General features: G+C 42.8%; 1 protein-coding gene across 6 annotated transcripts in view; it reads left to right on the top strand.

Annotated features, from left to right (window-relative positions):
- Positions 1-19,182, top strand: part of src (SRC proto-oncogene, non-receptor tyrosine kinase) — a 58,724-nt gene that overhangs the window by 28,033 nt on the left and 11,509 nt on the right. For 5 of the 6 annotated variants that reach the window (XM_088608393.1, XM_088608390.1, XM_088608391.1 and 2 more), the window contains 6 exons: positions 9,719-9,967; positions 10,376-10,475; positions 12,069-12,086; positions 14,939-15,037; positions 15,586-15,689; positions 18,896-19,045. In XM_088608393.1, coding sequence (XP_088464519.1) covers positions 9,727-9,967; positions 10,376-10,475; positions 12,069-12,086; positions 14,939-15,037; positions 15,586-15,689; positions 18,896-19,045 — 712 coding nt within the window. In that variant the 5' untranslated portion in view covers positions 9,719-9,726. The remainder of the gene's footprint in view (positions 1-9,718; positions 9,968-10,375; positions 10,476-12,068; positions 12,087-14,938; positions 15,038-15,585; positions 15,690-18,895; positions 19,046-19,182) is intronic. The other variant, XM_088608396.1, reaches the window with a different exon arrangement.

The following is a 19,182-nucleotide window of genomic DNA, read 5'->3' as shown; positions in this document are numbered from 1 at the left end:
AACTGTGTGTCCATCACTATGTGTTCATTATTTTGTTTGTTATTTTACTGTACCCAGGGCTAAATTTTGGACTTTTGGTGACCGTGCTTTTTCAAGAGACCAATTCTTAAATTCTCACCTCATTTTTTATTCTTTATTGTCTTTTTTTCTCTTTTTCTTTATCAATACACATTCTTGGGTATGGAAAGGGTCTTCGTAAATAAAAGTTATTATTATTTTCTGTTGAGCATGTTCTCTAAGTTTCAGATCTATTTGGTTTTATATTTGTCATCCTGACTAGTTATTTATTTCTGCCTCTTAAATAGGCAGTCAGGAATCACATGCGTGCTGTACAATTATCTAAATTGTTCTAAACACACATTGGGGATATGGCAATTCGTTTTCCCAACCTGTTTTTGTACCTTTAACTTGAGGAATGATTTCAGCTAGAAGAGTCTGCAGGCATCAGAAATAAATGCGAGAACTTTGCACAGGGGGAGAATTTGCCACTTCTTTTGTAGCCTAGTCCTATACAGTAGTTCATTTCAAGTTTAACGAGCTGCAGGCTCTTGTTCAGTTCACACAGATTGAGCTTGCATGTCTTTCGATGCAGTTTTGCTGAAAGTAATGTGACAAGCTGAAAAAACAGATATCTGTCATACAGTATGTGAAAGCCTGCTTTGCTTCAAAATCTGCAAATGGAGGAAACTGCTGTGTAGGTAGAGTTTTATCCTAATTATATCAGGTTTCTGAATGTACATTACTTTTTAAAGTAAGACGCATTTTAATTTTTATATAACTACCGAGTATGTTAGAAACCTAGGAACCCTCTGGGTTCAGTGCCTGGGGCGTGTAGTAAATTACTGATGATATCTGGGGAAAGAAATCCCATATGGAAATTATAGTGCTGTTAGCCCACAGCCACAGAAAGATGAAACCCAATCTTCTGGCATGACCTAAGGAAAGCTAGTCCAGACCTGACGAAGCACAGTGAACTCAAAAGAAATGTGGACGCTCTCTTCTCCTAGTCTGGATACTTTGTGTTTTGCAGAGTCATTTTCTTTGTCTCTGCCAGTGCAAACCAAAGGCTTGGAAGTTTGCAGAAAGGTAATTGTTTCCTTTCTTGGTCGGTCAGCTTCCACACTCATTTACTTACAGGAGAAACGTGCCTAAAGGGTGATTCTACACCATTGCCTGAACTGGCAGAGCCAGAAATCACTGTCTGGGAGTGGATTTACAGTCTGTGTTCTGGTTTTGTTTCGAAATCTGTTTTCCAGACATCTCCTGTGCAAGAGCATCATTTCTACGCTGCAGAGGAGAACATCACCTTATTGCTTAATGTGGAGCTGAGTGTCAGGTGGTACTTCCCCTGTGCTGGAGGAGTGACACTGTGCAAGAAGCAATTTGTCTTTGGGTTATGATTTTGAAACGGCCGCACTGTGGACAACTCCTTTCAGACTCTGGGTGTTAAATGTTATTTTTAGTTTGCATTGTTCCCATCATCCATTGCAAGTCAGTGCTCTACTGTACTGAATATTATCTGAAATGGCTGCAAGGTGTTTGTTAGTATCTGCTGCTTTCTTTTGAAGAATGTCTCCTCTAAAGTTGCACGTCTGCATAGGGCCCCGGGATGCAATGTTTAGCTTCTGATTTATCCAAAGCTGTATTTGTTTTTCTAGGACAGGGTTTTAATGAGCTCTGTGTTTCAATGGGACCACACACATTGTCAGACGGTGTTAGCTTTCAACTGGACGCAGTTCATAAAAGCCTTGTTGCCCATATGAATAAACAAAACCCCAAAACGAGCCCAACGGCACTGGATAAAGTTTCAGATGAGCCTCAATCGGTGTGAGAAAATGACGGCAAAAAGCAAAAAATAAACACAACTAGTCGTTTCTCTCAGTTTCATCCTGCCTCTGGCTGCTTCCTTGAGTTATGAAGAAGCCCATCTTGTTAAACCAGGGACAGGGATGATCCTGTACGGTCAAAAGAGCCTTAAGTATTTTTTTTGCTCTTTGTGTTGTGTTTGGCACCTTGGTAATGAAAGCAGCTTTGGGACTGTGTGTATTTGGTGGGGAAAAAAACAATATTAACTGTGCTTCTTATCCAAACAGGCCCTAGAGAGAAAGGTTTGAGAATTTGTCTGCTTTTTTCTTGTGTAATTGCAAATTACCAACACAGAGGGAATTATCAGACATTTGGGCCTCATTGCAAGCAAGGTCTTGAGCTTATTAGGTTTAATGAGTTGGTGAACCAAACTGCCTCACATTTTCTACCACAAATGAATGGCAGTATCTGCGCTGGTAAAAGTGAGAAAAAGCTTCTGTTTTTTCTTTTGTTCTTAGCTGAAAATTGCAGTTTGCTCAAAGCACAGTTATGTATTCTTTTCTCTTTGCCCAACTTTCTCTGTTTGAAATCGCCGTAGATAGAATGCACAATTAAAATTGCTGCAGCCTTCTGTCTTGCATCAGTAGCTCCTTGACCATTTACTTAATGTCTTTAAATAATGACAGATGGTTCTGATGATTAATTAAAAAGTAATTCTTATTGTTATAACAAAAGGCTGAGCTCAGCTCATGTGATTTCTTAAAAACACCAGGTTTGATATTTGCATTGACTTACTTTAAAATTAGCAAAATGAGTTAAGAACCTGTATAAATACCCATTCTATAGACAGCATTCTAATTTAAGAACAGTGAAAGATATAACCACTCCCTGCATGAGTAACAATTAGTGTATGGTTGTTATCAGAATGTACAAAGGTGGCCTGCCTATAAGAAAGAATGCCTGCAGAATAAGACGTTTTGCGTTATCAGTCAGCTGCCTACTCAAAAGAAAAGCAAAACTGGCTCTTTATGATGGGCAGGCCACACTATCCCAGATCCATCCATCCATTGAATCTATTGTAATGCAAGAAAACAGGTGCTTGAAGGACTATGAAAAGGATATGCATATTCAAAGGCATTTTAGGAGTAATGCTGATAGCTGAGAGACTCCATCACCATCTTCAGCAGGCTGGAGGACATCTGAGGTTGAGACAGAGAGTGGTGGAGCGTTTTCTTCGGAGAGGAATACCGTTGAGTCCTTGGCAGACTTGCTGGAAGATGTGGTGGGGGAGTATTTTGGGGAGGAGCCACCATTAACACAAGAACACCTTTGGTTTATACTAAAGGCCACTGCTCAGCGTTACCTTAACAAAGTCATCAAGCTAACAGTTGTTCCTGAGAGCAGGTACAGAAGTGCTGTTTTTCCATCAGGACAACGCAAGACCACACAGTACTGCGATTCTAATCAGAACAACATGGAAACACCATGTCCAACTTTTTTTACCGACCTGATCTTCTGTTGCACCTCCTTTCCAGTGCCACCTACAAAATTATGACCTGCCAACCTTCGCCACCTGCCCACAACTTAATGGGGAGAGGGGTGGATCACCCCACAGCAGTCTGTCCAGAGGCTGATTAGGTCTATACATCAACACCACCAATGTTATGTTAATCCTTAGTGAAGTCATATCAATCTTCCCCTTCGATTTTTTTTTTGCAGTCTGTCATCCTAAATACTAATAATCTGGCTGGTGTTTTTGTTCTCACTTCCTGTAATTTTGTTTATATTGTGGATCAGTCCATTGCACTAAATAAGTATAAAATACATCCTCTATAATTAACTTGCATGTGTAATCAGCACAACCCTGTTTGTTTCCAAGGCTTGATCAGTGAGTCAGCACAGCTCTTCATTTAACATGGGGACCAGGAATCAAACCCAAGGAGCGAAGCATACAGTAGCCAATTAAATGCTGTAGGAGTTTGGATTTAGAAAATGAACTACACAGGGAACGTGTAGGTGAAGTGTCAGACCTGTTTCACTTCTGACAGGCTTTTGAAGCACTTCTTGTTAAGTAGTTACAACGGTATAGCTGGAAGAGCTACAGATACAGCTGCCACGCTGTCAGCAGCCCTCTGGGCAATATTGAGCGTCCCTCCTAATTAACCCATCTGCCCTCTGCCTCTCCTTGCCTGTCCAAGCATGATGATCTCACATGTACGATAAATTAGGACCCCATGGATTCTAGCCACAGAGACTTTGAGTCCCCAGTCCTCTTCAGTACACAGAGTGAGGGTTCTGGCTGACAGGAGCCGCCCAGGTCAAACTGCAGGAATGCCTTCAGCTGCTTGATAAGAGAAGCTGTTTTGACTCATCTGGCAGGCTGCCACGTGCAGCGCAGAGCCGGTGTGTTTGACAGCCGGAATTGCTGATGAGCTCAAAACCTGTGTTTTTTCCAAAGATTTCTCGTGATGAATTTTTGGAATTTTAATTTTCCTTGCGTGAGTGCCAGATGCTGAGATACCCATTTTTGTTTAAGTGACTGTTTGTCACTTCAAGAATTATTTGGCCTTCACAGACGGAGGTCTAATGACACTGCAGTGAGGAACCACACCAGCAGACACCATTATTGCCTCTGGATCTCTGTCAGCTCTGATGGTGTACCTCATATCCGTACAAACTGCCAAAAGGAGTAGGTTGTAGTTATTTTGCCGACTGCTCTCAAAGTGTTTTCTTATCCAGTACTAAATTAGCTCCATATTTTCTACAATTTAATAGACGTCCAGCAATTTTTCCAAAGCTATGCTTATGAGAAAATAATGATTTTCCGTGACTGTGTAACCTCTGGCTGAGATTTCATCTTGAAAGACTTTTCAGTACATTTCAGCAAGTCTGGAGCAGGTTCTAGAGCAGTGGTCAGCAACCTATCCTGGTTTTCATTCCAGCCAGCTGAGCTCTAAATCAGATTTAATCAGATCAGGTGCTTAATTCTCTGCTCACTGATCATTTGAAGCGACCTTTGATACCTGCAGGATCACTCCATTCAAACTGGAGGCATATCACAATGCAGCTTGTGCAAATCACCCCTACTAATCATTAAAGCCTGGGAACTGATACCAGTTCTCGCATTCAACATGTTAATTTAATTTATTTAATTCACTGGAGTTATAGGCAAGTTCATGACGGCTGCAACTTTCTAAGCCTTTGAGTTACTAACTGAGGTAGGATGCACTGGAGTTAATGGCATTGATTTTTATTTTGAACTTTGTATTTGATTCTCATTTCTGAGAACTCTTCTGGATGTAAATAATCCCGTATGTGCTCTAGTTCCAACACTTTACTCAAGCTCTATCTCTAGGTACCAGTGTTACATTGAGAGCCCAGCTTAGTTGAGGCAGATAAGCAAAGGTGTTTTTCCACATTGGTTTTGGGAATTTAATATATGGAATTTGTTTTGTTTCTCTACCCTTATCCTTACCAGGGTCCATCAAAGGAAGGGTCTATCAGAGAGAACATCCTTAAAGTGTGTTGGGCATCTGAAACTCTAAACCGTTAGAGATCTGGAAGGCTTCTTTTGCAGTGCAACCTAGGTCATGTTTTCTAGAGATCACTGTTGCGAGTCTGGGCTGCAGAATGCGTTGATGAAGTGACACACTACTGGCCTGGTGCAACTCAGGTTAAGTGCCCTCAAGATGGGATTTCTTAGCTTTGCTGCCTGCTAGCTTTCTCATCCCAGCTAGCTGTAGCATCAGTGAGACCACCATCAATATTTTAATTCTGCTCTGGGACTCTGGGCTCACAGTCCAAAAAGAAGCAGATGGTGTAACAGTGCAAGTCCCAGGAGATTTGAAGATTTGTCATTACCTTCACTACGCAGTGAAAGTGTGACTGGCAAGCCGAATTGATCAGCAGTCCATGATTCCCTGCTTGAAGAGTCAACCGAAAGGAAGCTACTTGATAATTATGAGATTACGTTTAGCAAAAAAAAGCAGGAACGCTGAAAAACCTTTTCATTGTGTAATTTAAAATGTGGTTTGGCAGTGGTGTGGGATCTGTTACAGTGTTTAACACCAGGAGGAGGGTGGCATTTGAGTTGTGGATGTACAGCAGCACAGAATGACTAAAGAGGAAACAATGTGTTGCAAGACTTTTAGTCAGTTAGCCGGCTGGATATCTTGTGCAATAGACTGGCCTTATGTGGGTAATCTAGAAAATCCTCCTTCAGCACGACACATCTGTATGGATCATTTTTGATTAAATTGCCAACAAGCCTTTTAGAATTCCAAAGGAATGCTTCCTGGGGGACTTGATTCTGAATGGAACTGAGTTTTGCCTGTACAGGTGTTAACTTGTCATATTCCCCTTATGTGCATTCAGAGCCCAGCATGAGCCAACATTATCCCTGTCCCACAGCAAATAAAATGCAAAGGAAGAGCTTGTGGTTACTGTGGCAGACTGCATTGGCTGAATAATACTGCTACAGGTCTATAGTATCAGTCTGTTAATATATTGCCATTTTATCACTGCAGATCGTCAACACTGCAATTTGTTTTTTCAGTGTAATGGTTTTCAGGAAGAAGAATGTTTGAGTACAGTTTCCCGCAACCATAAAGTTTGATTGAATGACTCTTCTTGAGATAAAATCTGTTCTGTCATTTGGAGTCTGCATAACCTAGTGGAATTTGATCAGTTCACTTTAATCACACATTTGCAAAGAAACACATGAGTAGCTAATGTATTCATGCATTTTTTTTCTACATTTTTAACAGCAGTAATTTGGTACATTTTGTGTTGATGCTAACTCAGCACTGTCCCTGACTTATGTCAAAGAAACAGAGAAGATCAGCATTGCTCAATGGTTCCTATCAGGGTTTGAGAGCCTCCAGATTTTATATAAGCCAGTTTTGGGTGCAGAAAAATTCAAGCTTTATAGCTTTGCTGAGGCAAAAGCACAATCAAAAACCAGCATTAAATAGGTTTTCTGCTTCATCGGTACAATTTCCACCACTACTTGCAGTTTCAAAAACCTGCAATGCATCACACTGCAAAACAGTGTTGAGTTTTCCCCTCACTCAATGAATATAACATTGCAGTAGGCGGGGAGCTGTGAATCAGTGGATGTCCAGTGACTTCCAGGCCTCCAGGCATCCATTTGGGGTTGCAGATGAGATGTCAAACATTCACAGTGGGCAAACACAGCCTGTTCCAGCCAAGATGCTGAAAAGGCTGAAATGATGTAAAGGGGAAAAAAAACGGAATTATCAATACAGCCAGAGAGATGGGTTGTGCATTTGTTAGAAACCCCCAGGTTATCCACAGGGAAACAAAAAGTGGAAAGATAACCACAGCTGTGTGACCTAAATGATCAGGACAAAAATAGGTCAGCTGTACAAGTACTAAGAAGTGAAACGGGTTTTTTTAAGTGCAGCGGGCTGACACATCCTGAATGAAAATCCAGTGGCCCAGGCACAGGAACAGGGCAGGGAGTCCTGCCCAGTTCTCTCAGCTGTATCCTCTTCCAATCAGTGCTAAGCAGCTCTAATGGGAAAGTGCTACTGTATCCATGTATCCATGTATCCATGTATCCATGTATCCATGACTCTGGGAAGGAGCAGAGGGGGAGCAACAGGACCCCAAGATCAATATACTGGGAATCCAAAGTCTAGTGATACTGCCCACCACAGGGATATCTCCAGCTTCACAACGTAGTAACAAAATATCTAGCATAAAATAGAGCTGTGATATCTAGTTGCATTGCCTTGTGCAGGACCGTATGTCACAGTACATAGTGCATCGATGGGAGATGCTGTCTATACACATGCAAAATGCAGATGAAAACCCTTTAAACGTCACTGTGGCAATAAACAGTCAGATGTCTCGTATAAGACATTTTATATCGAGGGGAAATTGCTGGTAGAAATCTTTAGAAAGTAATGGGTTTTTCAGGTTTTGACAGTAGGCGAGTGGGTGGGATTTTTGTTGTGTACACTCGAACAGTAACCCCTAATTGATGTAATGCCTAGGTGCTGCATGAGTTGTTTAGCTCGTCTTCTCGCATGAAAGTGGCACTTATATGGAAGGGAGGACACCACCGAAATAATAATACTGTAATTGTACAGCTGCAGTACCCCAGTTAGGATGAGCTTGGCCTTTTTTGCTTACAATGATAAGCTGATACGCCTGTGTTGTCCGGCACAGGGGTGTCCAGCTGGTACTGAGGTGGGCAAAACATGCATCTACAGTATCAAGTTGAAGTTCACTTTTGCTGCTATAGTTCTTTTATTTTGTTTCTCGTTTTGGTGCTTTTTTTTTTCCTTCTTGGAGGCTGAGCCATTAATAGCTCGCGGAGTAGCGAACATGGTATTTCTCACTTCTTCACCTGCTCTTTCACTTTTAAACAATTGTCAGTCGACAAAGCTGCTAGCCCCTCCTGCCCCACACCACTGTCTGTTCTTCACCTGTGTGCTGGTTTTAAAATGGTTGTCGGCCACAGAGGAGCCTGATGCCTGTTTCGGAGTTGATAGAAAGATGATGTGAGAGCAGAGGGGGAAACACTCTGATTGGGTTCTCATTTTGAGGGTCAGGCATCGGTCTCCTCACCTGTCTCTTGTTGAAAGTTCCATCACAGAAGGTAGAAGTACAGGAAGCTTCTTAAAACAGGGGGGCGGCACACAGACTGGACCACTGTTGTCATGGAGACACTGGTTCCGACTTCAAGTGATTTTTTTAATCTGGGGGTATAATACTTTGTTGTGTAAACATGAGCTCACTGATTTTCTAGCAGCACAATGTGCGAGAAGATCATATAACCTGAGGGCTTAAATCTGTGAGCATCAGCTTTTCTAGTCTTTAGGCCTTCTAGGCTAGATTTACATCGTTTATTTTAAAACCCTTCATTGATTTTTCTCTCGCTGCCTCAACTTCTCACAGGCCAAAAAAGCAAGGCTTTGTGGAAACGGCGCTTAAAGAGAACAAACGCCAAGTTGCTTTTAAGAAGGAGCAAAAGGATTGTGCCCCACGCTGCAGAGCCAAAGTCAGCTGAAACAAAACTGGTGAAATGCATGAAATAACAGGGTTAGTCTGTGAGAAGTCCTCTTGAGCTAAAAAACACACACCTTTTAGTACAGTCTGTAAATTACACGTAATGAGAGAATACATCATAATTAGTGACAAAAGGTGGAGACGGTATGCCTAATACCTACAGAAAAAAATATTTTAAATAAAATGCAGGGAGTGGCTGGGCTGACAGGGCAGACTGACTGTAGCAGAATCCTGGTTGCAGTAATTGAAATATTGTGAGTGAATTTCAGAGTTCAGGTGTCTGGGTTGTATCTCCAGGTGGACAGAAGCAGCACAGAAAGCCCTGATTGAGGTATGAAAGTGTCCAAAGTTGAGGATCTTTGTTTTATTTTGTTGGCTGTCATTCTCTCAGCTTAGAACAGTGGAAGTCAAACACCAGCCCTCCCATCCCGGTACAGCACTTTGATACGACCAGCGGTCTAATTATAGGAAGCGAATACGTGGGTATGCTAATCCGACTATTAAAAGAGCCGGTTGTGCTCAGATCCTGCACTGGAATAGCTTGTGTTCTGACGGACCCTTGCTGCCCAGTGAGCAAGGTTGCCTTCAGCGTGGCGACGCTGCTTTCGGTTTGAGCGCAGTGCAAAGCACTTGAAATTCCACTCTCCGCCGTTCTCTTGGCCTTTGTGCCGAGTCGGTCTCAAAATTGCGTTCGTATCTTGGCGCCTCCTCACGCACTGAGATGCACGTCCAGTCAAAAGCTCAAAGAAAGGCGGTTCTAGGAACAGTTCACATGGAGCATTGTTTTCAATTGGGCCTATTTCGTGAAGAGAGCTACCTCGCGATCGAATGCGTTTTTCAGGGTGCTAGACTGACGCTCCTCTTTGTGTGGCAGGCCCAGTGATGGGGGCGACGAAGAGCAAGCCCAAGGACCCTGGCCAGCGGTCCCGGAGTCTGGATGGTACTATAGGCATCGTAGGCTCCTACCACCCCAGCCACAGCCCTGTCCAGCAGACGCTCACGCCCAATCGCAGCCCCGCTGCAGAGGGCTCCCGGCGTGGCAACCACTCCCTGACCAGCAACGCAGAGCTTGTGCTCTTCGGCGGGGTGGACTCCTCCATCGGCATCACCTCCCCGCAAAGAGGTACGAGGGAGCCAGTGCAAAGGTCAAAGGTTAAAGGTTAAAGGCATTCCGTCCTGTCAGAGAAAGGGGCAGTTTGCCCATTTTGTTGGGTATTTTTAGAACTTTTCTTTTGTGTCAAATGAAAAGGGGCTTCTGGGAAAAGTGGCCCCACCTGTAAGTGTGAGTGTGAGTGAGGGTGTGTGTTTCTGCCTGGCTGACTGGCCTTCCTGAGTAGGATGTACCCTGCCTTGCACCCACGGCTTGATGGGATAGGCTCCAACTCCCCCGTGACCCTGAATGGGAAGAAGCAGTTACAAAATAGTTGGATAAATGAAAAGGAAAAGTTTCAGATCCGATACGTTTGGAAAAAAGTCTATGGAATGTATCAAGTCCTCCCCCCAGTTTTAATTTTCCTTTTCTCTGTCACAGGAGGTGTTACCACATTTGTAGCACTTTACGACTATGAATCACGGACGGCTTCAGACCTGTCTTTCAAGAAGGGCGAGCGACTGCAGATCGTCAACAACACGTAAGGAGGGGCTTGCTCACTCTCTCTTTCTCACAAACGCACACACAGTGACACACCTACACATGCACCGGCTAACATTCCACATCTCACTAATTAGCCGTGCCAGTCACAGTCTCTGGCCTGCTTTCCCTCTGGCATTCCAAGCTCTCCAATCAAACTGTCTCTCACATAGAGTTCCTGAGCCGCTTGCTGAAAAGTCGTAACCATAGGAACGTGTTTTCCACAATGAAAAATGCCAGTTGTTTTCATGGGACTTATGGGATACCAAACCTTTTTTGGTTTTTCGTGCTAGCCCAAGTGCTAGCACTTGAGCATACATTTGCAAGACCCTTTTGCGCATGCCTACACATTCAGAATGAAATGCATGTTTGTTACAGAGCATGGGTGTTTGTGAAAAGGTGGCACTGCCAGCACATGCATTTGCTATCTAGAAAACTGCAAACCTAAAGGTACAGTATTTGTATTGTACCAAAACTAATACAGAAGTGTTGAACATTTTCTTTTTTATATAGTTGAGCTCAAGAACGAAGCAGCTGAACACCTGCTTAGGTTATTTTTGCTCCCTGTTCTGTTAAAGACCACTTCCACCTCCTAAAAACTATTAAAAAATTACCTTTGTGTGCAATGCATATGATAAGTTTACCTTTGTGTGCAATGCATATGATAAATTTGCATGCTACAGAATACAAGCAATTACACAATCTACCCAGTTCAGGTCCACTTTATGAAGTATATCAAGAAGGGCACTAAAATGGTATGACATTCAAAAGAACCAGGTTTCATCTGAAACCCACAACCTGGCTTTCTCTTGCACCAGTTACTGCTGTTCCCTCTGCAGATCTTTCTACAGCAGTGTCCAATGATGTAAGTCTCTTTTCTTGAATGCTCGTGGCACAAAAGAGCTTCAGCTATCCCTCGTTATCTCAAACACTCATCCCTTATAATTTATTGAAGGGAATACATCAGCTAATAGCTCACCCAACTTTATTTGTGACCTACAGTAGCTCTGCTAAGATTGTGTGTCTGATCTTAATGGAAAGTGATTATCTTCCCCAGTTTTAGGTTGTCCAAGCCACACATCTTTTTATTTCAGGCTACTAAGCGTTTTTTTTTTTGTCATCCCGTTTCATCCCATTTTCTCCTCCTGGCCACAAGGCATTCTCGATTAAGGCATTCTTCTTCTAAGACACATCTTTGTCAGTGCAGAGTAAAGCCTTTTTTTATCGTGCCCAAACCACAGGAACACAAATCTGAACCTTTAGTGTTTGCAGTTCTGAAAACACTGCTCTCCTGTCTTTAGTGAGAATTCGAAGGGGATTTTTCTGGTGACAGATGTAAGCTGGTAATATATAGATAACGGCTGCATAGCTGCTTTGAAAAGGTGACTGTACTGCTTCTGTTCGCTGGGGGCAGCATTTGAATTGATTCGTCTCTGCTTCCTTCAAATGGCAGCTTGTCCTGATGATCTGATAGTCTCTGGATGTCTGTGCTTGTGCTCTAATGCTTGCTGTTTGTGTTTTCTGAACCCAACACCCCCCCCCTCCCTCCTCCCCCCCCCCCCCCCCCTCCACATGCTTCATAATTTAATTTTAGGAGAAAGTTGAACTGCAGGTTAGTAAAACAACTTTTCAATTTCCTTATTGTCCGGTGTTGTGTTCTGTGTGTGGAAAAAACAAAAAAAAAAACAGGCTGGGAAACACTGCAGAAGTTGGTTGATGTCCAAACATGAATAGACTAAGGCCCGCGCAGAGCCGGAGCTTTTTTTAGACTAGAAACAGTCATCTCTTCTTCTTCCTTTTGGCTTTGCTTTGACAGACCCTAAGGCTGCGTGAGTTTTTTATGTCCGGAAAGTAACTTTTCATTTACTTTCTGACTGTATTGTTTCAGCTTTCTAAATAGTTTGATACAATATCCAATTTATGTAATTGTCTTTACTTCTTCCAGATGCCTCAGAGCATTAGGAACAATATTGCCCTGATTCTCATTTCACTATTTAGACTTTCTTCTTTATTTTTTGTTTTTGTTCTCCAGCTTCAACTTGAGAGGTCAGGGTAGAATACAATAAGATAAATGTCTCTTTAGGTTTTTTGTACGTGTGCAAAATCTGCCAATCGTATATTTAAACATGTACAGAGGTGTTAATGTCTTTGTAAATATGTAAATTAAGAGCCATTGGCTTTTAGTGATGAATTACTTTTTAATTAAGGAATGATGATATTCTGAATCATCCGTGAATCACATTGTTCTGTTGTATCAGAAAGACATAAAGAAAGGGTGTAACCATGTAATTGCCACATGGCTTATAGCAAATTAAGTGTATCAGTTTCTTGAGTGCTGCGGCGCACCACTATGAAAATGATTTGTTTGCCTAGTGTTTACATCACCCCTAAACACATACAGATGCTTCAAAAAAGATCACTGTCCTAGTTGACCTACACTTTGTGTTAGAACTATTCTCAGGAGCACATTGTCTTTGTTTTTTCAACACATTGACTTTATGCTTCACTTTATGTCCTACAACATAAGCTCTTAACCTGCTTCTAATCTGCTGCAAAAAAAGCTTTCTCTCTGTTATAGAGACTTTAGTCTTGAAGTTGCATTGGGTATTGAATATTCTGCTTGGCTTGTTTTTTTTTCTTTGCATAGTAACGTGTTGCATAGACACAGTAGCTTTACTATGGCATGATCACTGCGCATGCATGCATATTGATATGCACTTTGTCAGAATCGATGATGCTTTGGTTGCAGGCATTGCTTCTCTGAATCTGGAGTCAGATTATAAGCCTCCTCCAGATGTAGCATTCGCAGTCTGGGGAAGGTGCCCGTTGTATGTAACTTAAATATGGGCGCTTGCTGTCTCAGGCGGATTTTTGTCAGATCAGCACCAGATTCAGACTCTGCTCTGCCACAAGCAATTTAAGACTGTGCCTGAGATGATGCACAAAAAAAAAGTTATAATATTGGTCGACCAGAAGAGTAAGAGAAATGAGTGGCTCAATTTATCGAGGCTCCCATTTGAAGTATAGGCTGTGTTCTAGAGAGTAGCCATTACTGGTCAGAACCTGGGACTGTGGCTCTACTGTGATCTTTGAAGTGACCAGTTGAGGTCAAGATCAGGTGGATTCCATTCATCCAGCACCTGTGAGGTGGCAGCGTGATGAGAGAGCTGCTTAGGTCTTCCAGCTGATGTCCTGTGAACTGCGTTCTGAAAAAACAAAAGCAGAGGACTGTACATATCACACAAACTATACTGTATGTTCACTCCTCTTGAAGTTTGTTGCCATGAATGAACTATTCTATATTGAGGAGCAGAAAAAACAAAGCTTTGGTGATTTTTAAAAATGCATGTCAATAGATTTTCATTCTAATATTTCACGGGTCTGTCTTTTCCATCACCAAATCTATGTACTTCCTCACAATCTATGGTGCAGTCTGATTTCTGTTTCTTGTGAAACGTCTTGCACATTTTTACTGTTTATTGATACACGTTCCTTTTGCTTTTAAAAGAATGCTTGTGTGTCCTGTTAAAGACAATAATACAGTTAAGTAGACTGACAGTTTACCTATTTTATAAATTTTCTGTGTTTTCAGTTTCAAAAGTAATTGTCTTGCATATAGCAAATCACAACTACCAAAGATAAGTTTTGTGAAAATGTTTGTTTTTGTATAATTATTCAAGACTTGCTGTTTTTTAGGACTTGTCTGTAGTTAAATGTGTTGACTTGACTCTCCACTTTGTTTTTAATGAAAATAAGTCTGGTATGTTTGCTGTATACCTGAAAATAGAATTTAGGTTATTGTTTGTTCATAAAATGAAACAGCTGCTTAATTTATGACCAAGGCTTTGTAGAGACCCCTGGATTAAAAGAGTTAATGTGATGAAAACCTCATTATGAGGAGACAGCAAATTAGATGTACTGTAAGAGTGGCATTAATTAGTATGGAATTGGGGTTGGACATTTAACTTCATTAAGCAAGCATCTTTCTGATACTGATAATTATGCCACAGGCTCATGGCAGTGAGGGAACAAAAACTGCTTCGCTTGTTTTGTTCACTGTCTTAGAATGTGGTAAGTGAAGAGGTGGGCACTTAAATTATAAATGTGTGGGGAAAAAATACAGCTGTTTCGCCGGGTATAGTGAATGTAGCCTGGAATATCTGGCAGAGACATGCCAAGCTCCAGCTCTCCTTATAGGAGTCATTTTTGTTCCTGGGTGTTCTCCAGCTCGTCGAGTAGATTTCTCGTCTCTCGAAAGCAGGTCACCTGAAGCTGTCATTTAGCGTCTATTTCCTGATTTGAAAATGCAGAATAATACAAAAAAACAATCTGTCAGCGCAGGGGAAACCAAACAAGGCAACAAAAAAAAGGACCTTTAAGTGTTGGTCTGTTTTTTCCTTTGGTGATTTTCACAGAGGTGCGCTCTGTGACGGTTTGCCCTGGATTGTTCTGTGTGTGTTGCAGAGAGGGGGACTGGTGGCTGGCACGCTCCCTGACGACTGGCGAGAGCGGTTACATTCCCAGCAATTATGTTGCCCCTTCGGACTCCATCCAGGCTGAAGAGTAAATCATTCCTTTTGTTTGTGCCGTCGTTTTTTGCTTGTCTGTCCCCCATTCCCTCCTCCTCTGCCCCCTCTCTCCTTCTTGTGCCAGTCTAGGTTGGTGCACTGCCTGTCTGCAGTGTAGAGGGATTACCAGTCAGAAGAATCCAGTTTCATGCTGACCAGACACAGCATGTAATATGTACAAGCTGCGTCAGAGTGCGTAGGCTGCAAAGGAACAAGGAGAGGTTTATTCCAGGCTGAAAGGAGAAGAAAAGAAACCCAACTTTTTGGCTGTGGAGCCTTCTTCAGGTTTTCACATCTGAAGAAGGCTCCATAGCAGAAACGTTGTGTTGCTTTTCCTCCCTTTTCAGCCTGGAATAAACCTTTAACTTGCTCCTATGTAATTTGTACTGTGCTTTGACTGAGGCACAACAATACTGCATTCTCTCCCTGAATGGGTTAGCCCATTACAGCCTCCACCCCGTCATCTGTCAAAGCTCCATCCCACCACTAGCCTCTCTCACCTCCAGCTGCTCTGTCCCCTAATAAATCTCTCATGCGCCACAGGTGGTACTTTGGGAAGATCACGCGACGGGACTCCGAGAGGCTCCTGCTAAACCTGGAGAACAGGAGAGGAACTTTCCTGGTCAGGGAGAGCGAGACAACCAAGGGTGAGTGATCCTGGAACTGCATACTGTAGAGAGGAGGGCTGGTGCCTAGTGCCGTGTTGCACTGCAGGAAGCACAGTGATCTAGGTGCTGCAGGTTTGAGCCTGGGTCATGTTACTAGCCCACTGTGACCAGGATTCCTCAAGCGGTGATGCACAACTGACAGAGCTCTGCTGAGAGTAGAGCTAAGAGATAAATGTGCCTGGTGCTCTCTCAGCTCCTGGCAACACTGCGACCTCCTGGGCGCTGTCAGTGAGGGACGTACCTCTCCTCCAATCATGCCAAACCTCCAGTACAGGGCCCAGCTGCCTGTGGCTTGAAGTTGCGAGGCCCAGAGGAATCCGCCCACACTTCCTCATTCGCCCCCCCACGCGCGGTTGAAGCCGTGAGCTGCGAGAAGCGAAACACATCGGGCGGTCTGAATTTGAGGGTATAACAAAAAAAAATAACTGGAAATTCCACCAAAAAAAAGGAATGGCTTATGATTGCATGTTAGCTAGTCTAGCTCCCCCATGAACTGGAGCTGAACTGGACCCTGAACTGGAGGAGGCAGTTCGAAAATGGTGGGAGGGATGATTTGCATTTTGAAAGGGTTTAGACGCGGTATGGCCTTTGAAACTCAGGAACTAAATATTAAATGATATGGAAGAAAAATATGTTTTGAAATGCAGAAAAATATTTTATAGAAGGCAGTTCCGGAGCAAACACGTCAATTCATGTTCAAATGGGCGGATGAAGTTGCACGGTCTTGGCAATCTTGATTGGTCATAAGCAGAAGTGTAGCCTGCATCTAAAACCTACTGTATGGATAGAGCTGTTTTGAGATAAAGACTGAGGCGGAATGGTTGATATAAGATCTAAGCTGCCCTCAGTAGCCATGTGTAACTCGTACCCTGCTTCTTGCTGGTATTGGACCTACTGCAAACCCAAGATTTTCAAGCAAAACAATAAAAAATATTCAGGTGGGTAGCTGCGTCAGCATGCGTAGGCTGCAAAGGATCAAGTAATAGGTTTATTCCTTGCTGTCAAAAAGAAGAAAGAAAACACAACGTTTCGGCCGTGGAGCCTTCTTCAGGTGCGAGCTAAAAATTATTCACAGAACAGAGGACCACTCTGCTTTTTTTTTTTCATTTAAGCAGGAACAGTTGTTTATGCCTCCTTGCTGGCTTCTTAATGCCTCCTTGCTGTTAAATACTGCTTCAGTCTCTTTATCTCCTTAGAAAGGAAAACGCACGCAAATCCAATCACCTACAACCATCTCACAGTTGTGTTTCTCTCGTCAATCTGTAACCAGTAATCTGGTTCGCAGTGAAGCTCAGAGGGCAATGGGGTGATGTCAGTTCCTTAGGGAAAGTAGGGAGGGGCAATGATAAAGTGAAAGGAAGATGAAAACAGGGGAGATCACTCCAGCTGGCTTGGAGAGAGACCAGGCTTCAGCTGTGCAGTGGCTCTGTGTGTTTTTTGGGACACAAGTGTATTATTTTGTTTTCCCTTCTTTGTGCTCCGTGAAGGCCAGAAGGATGATCGGAGAGAAGGGAATTTGGAAATCGGTGGAGACAGTGCTGTGGCAAAGCAGGGGATGTGGGGCTGAGGGACAGTGGGTAAAGGAAACAGACAAATGTAGGTCACTGCGTAGCCTGTGCCGGATAACCAGAGGCTGCATCTCACTGTTTCAGGGATGGTGGTGGTGGTGGTCGTGGGGGGATGGAGGAGAGGGAGGCGGTCCTGAAATCAGCTGCCAGCAGCGCCCCCTGGTGACGCAGGTGTTGATTTCAGCAGGAGCTTCTTAGCAGTAAAAAATTGAAGAGAATGCTCCGAGCTTCAGGAATCACACTAGCTGTTAGTGTGGATCATTCGCTTTTGAAAGAGCTCTGCTCACCCTGTCTTTAGATTTAGTATCCGTCTTAATTATTTGTTTTGTTTATTGGACAGAACACTCATTTTCTAACTCTATAAAAGGGCTGTGATGTCCTTTAACAAAGCTTTTAGTGGTTCAGTGTTGTATACTTTTGTATATCACTCTGGACGTATGAGATTATGAATATTTTATTTTTAGAATTGTGTGCAATTCTTTTACAGTTGTGGACAAATCCAAGTTTCTTTTCAATTCGAGAAGGCTATACTCCCCAATAACAATTTCCTTTTAATTAGTGAAGAAAACACATTAACCGACCTTCCTTGGCAACCCAATTGGATGTCTTTCTTCATTGGAATATGCTCAGAAAGAAAAGATCGTTCTCTGATAAGACGAGCGTCTGCCAAGCAGGATGAGAAATAAACTCACTGAAGCACTTGCTGAGAGCAGAGGGGAAAAAAATGGATAAGAGATGAAAATACTGGCAGCTTGCGGTCCTGAACGTCACTGTTATCAAATGCGTACAAAGCTAAAGAATTTAGTAAAAACCCATAAACTCTTTTATCAGAGTCACAGTCAGTTTTTTTCCCTTTAATCCTTTAAAATCCGAAATCATTTTTTAAATTGGTTTTGCTAATTATGTTTCTATTTTATAGCCACCCTATCTGGATTCATCAGTTATTTAAAACACACTCTCCGGCAGCGATTCTAGTACCTGACTGATAGGAGGAGAGTGAGACACAATTCAGACGCAGGCTTTTCTGCAGTAAGGCTAGTAGAGTATAAACCAAGAGTATAAACCTGCAGGTGGTCAGCCTGTCACACGAGTCGCTGTGGCTTTAAGAACTGAAAGCACCATCGGTGTCCATGTGCTTTTTTGTAGTTCAGTAGGGGCATCTTATCTGGGATCTCATCTTATGAACATCTCACTTCTTATAATTATTCTGTTTTAAGGCTTCCAATAGACTTACTGTATGACCAAGAGCAGGGAGGACTCTCACTGACTAAATCCAACCTTACTCCAACCTTACTCCAACCCTTGTAGCACTCTGCCTGCTTGAGAAATCCCCGTTTAAGGCCGATAGTAACGTGACCCAGGTTTAAATTAGCCAGAGAGCTCAGTCTGAATTGCCAGCGAATACCATTATTGAATGATACACTTCCAAGCGCCCCATTATAACACAGCAGTCATCTATCAAAACTAACGCTGACATGGGTCTCCCCACTATCTCATGTAAGTTGTTTTCTGTACAATATCTTAGTCTCCATGGTCCTCTGCTGTAGTGCAGGCCCTGGTGATTTGGCTCATTGTGAGAATACCTTAACAACAGACTTCTTTCTTCTCTTTGTAAAGGTGCCTACTGCCTGTCAGTCCTCGACTACGACAACACAAAAGGCCTCAACGTCAAACACTACAAAATCCGCAAGCTGGACAGCGGAGGCTTCTACATCACATCCCGCACGCAGTTCAGCAATCTGCAGCAGCTCGTCAGCCACTACCGCAGTGAGTAGAGAGACCGGAGAGAAGCTCCCGATAGAGCTGCATTTCCATTAAGACTTCAATCCGTTTAATTTAGACCACAGCATTTTTTGGCAATTTATTTTTCCTCTTCCTGCCTCCAGTGTTTTTTGTGAAGGGGC

Source organism: Lepisosteus platostomus, chromosome 15, assembly GCF_059453375.1.
Source record: "Lepisosteus platostomus isolate fLepPlt1 chromosome 15, fLepPlt1.hap1, whole genome shotgun sequence".
Lineage (NCBI taxonomy): Eukaryota > Metazoa > Chordata > Actinopteri > Semionotiformes > Lepisosteidae > Lepisosteus > Lepisosteus platostomus.
The sequence above is the reverse complement of the archived record's forward strand: the minus strand, read 5'-3'. Positions and strand labels throughout refer to the sequence as shown.